The following is a 1,543-nucleotide window of genomic DNA, read 5'->3' on the forward strand; positions in this document are numbered from 1 at the left end:
TACCATTGTCGGAATTGAACTCGCGCCAAGTTGGTAGAACATTAACCCCTACGTCCTAACCACTTGAGCAAATTACAATAATACATGTTACCTTCAACTCTTAGCGGTGCAATACCAACATAAAGACAGCCAAGAAGGTGAGCTTTAGAGATATAACTTTTGCTACATTGAATTAATACAACCCTTCTGCAACTCTAAAATACTACGGTCCCGCGGAAGAGATCCGTTGAAAGATAGTAACGCAGAAACCATGAAATCACTACAAAGATGACATGTTGACCCAGTCGTCTTCTGTGTCGCTTAATCAGTTATCACAAGAACCTTTCGCATCAGCGTCGCGGCCGCTACGTATTAATCGTAGCTGTTATCATCATTTCGATCAGAGCGGTCATAGCTGTTGTAGCTACGTCGATAGCTGCTACGGTATCGACTATCGCGGTTCGAGTACCCGTCCCTACCGTATCGGCTTCTGTATCGATTATTGTATCGCTCACTGCTGAGATACCTGCTTCTATCGTAGCTTCTTGTACCAGTTAATCTCCTGCCATTTCCATCGTCATTGATTTCATCCCGGTCATCGTCATCGTAACCGTCACGAGCATTGTAGCCGTCAGCATCCCCGTCTCGATATACTGCATTGTCGTTTGTTGGATTACGCAAGGCAACTGCCTCGGCCACTTCTGTCGATGCGTCCACCGTGCTCCCAAGTAACGCTACACTTGCAATGCATAGTGCAATAACTGGCTTATTAAACATCATTGTAGTCGTTCTAGCGAGTTGCTTGGTTAGAATGGTTTCAATCGAAAAATGATTTCAAAATATTGCCGTTTAGAAAAACAAGGTTGACGTTCAAAGTGCCAATATATATTATTTAGACAGACTATGCCGTTGCTATCTCGCCACGATGCACATACGGTAGGTATGATTTTCCCGGTCAGATTGCTTACCTGCTCCATGCGCATCTTGGCAACGCAGGCTCTACAAAATGGAATTTGTCAATTGATGTAAGTTTCAAGATCGTAACGCTTTAACATTGTTCTGATGACGAAGTGATAGAAACTGGTAAAAGCTGCGTGTTGACGAACAATAAAGGAGAGCTTTTAGGCTTTAAACGGAGCTAAAAATTATAATCATCTTTTTCAAAGCAATAGGTATATGTAATACGGATTTGGCATGCCCCGATCATAAGGGTCGGACAGGGCTAGTCGTCTTTGTAGACAGACTGAGCAAGATGGTGCATTTAGCACCAAGTAAGACATCGATCACAGGCAAGGAGGCAGCTCTCTTGTTCCTGGATCATGTTTACCGACTACACGGGATGCCCGAGTCCATAGTATCGGACCGGGATCCACATTTTACGTCTGGTTTTTGGCAACATGTGTTCGAGCTGCAAAATAGCAAGCTCCACATGTCGACCGCAGATCATCCCCAGACCGATGGCCAAAAACAATGTTTCAATCGGGTCGTGGCGGATGTCTTACGCACTATAGCAACTCCCAAAGAGTGGAGCAAGCTATTGGCCGTTGTGGAGTTCGCTATAAAC

General features: G+C 44.6%; 1 protein-coding gene across 1 annotated transcript; it reads right to left on the reverse strand.

Annotated features, from left to right (window-relative positions):
- Nucleotides 1-351: 351 nt before the first annotated feature.
- Nucleotides 352-759, reverse strand: CCR75_009020 (uncharacterized protein; the record flags this gene model as incomplete). The annotated part of the gene is made up of 1 exon (XM_067967067.1): nucleotides 352-759. One exon carries the CDS (start codon nucleotides 757-759, stop codon nucleotides 352-354), a length of 408 nt encoding a protein of 135 aa, XP_067819867.1.
- Nucleotides 760-1,543: the final 784 nt, after the last annotated feature.

The sequence above is a fragment of the Bremia lactucae genome, linkage group LG16 (genome assembly GCF_004359215.1).
Source record: "Bremia lactucae strain SF5 linkage group LG16, whole genome shotgun sequence".
NCBI lineage: Eukaryota > Oomycota > Peronosporomycetes > Peronosporales > Peronosporaceae > Bremia > Bremia lactucae.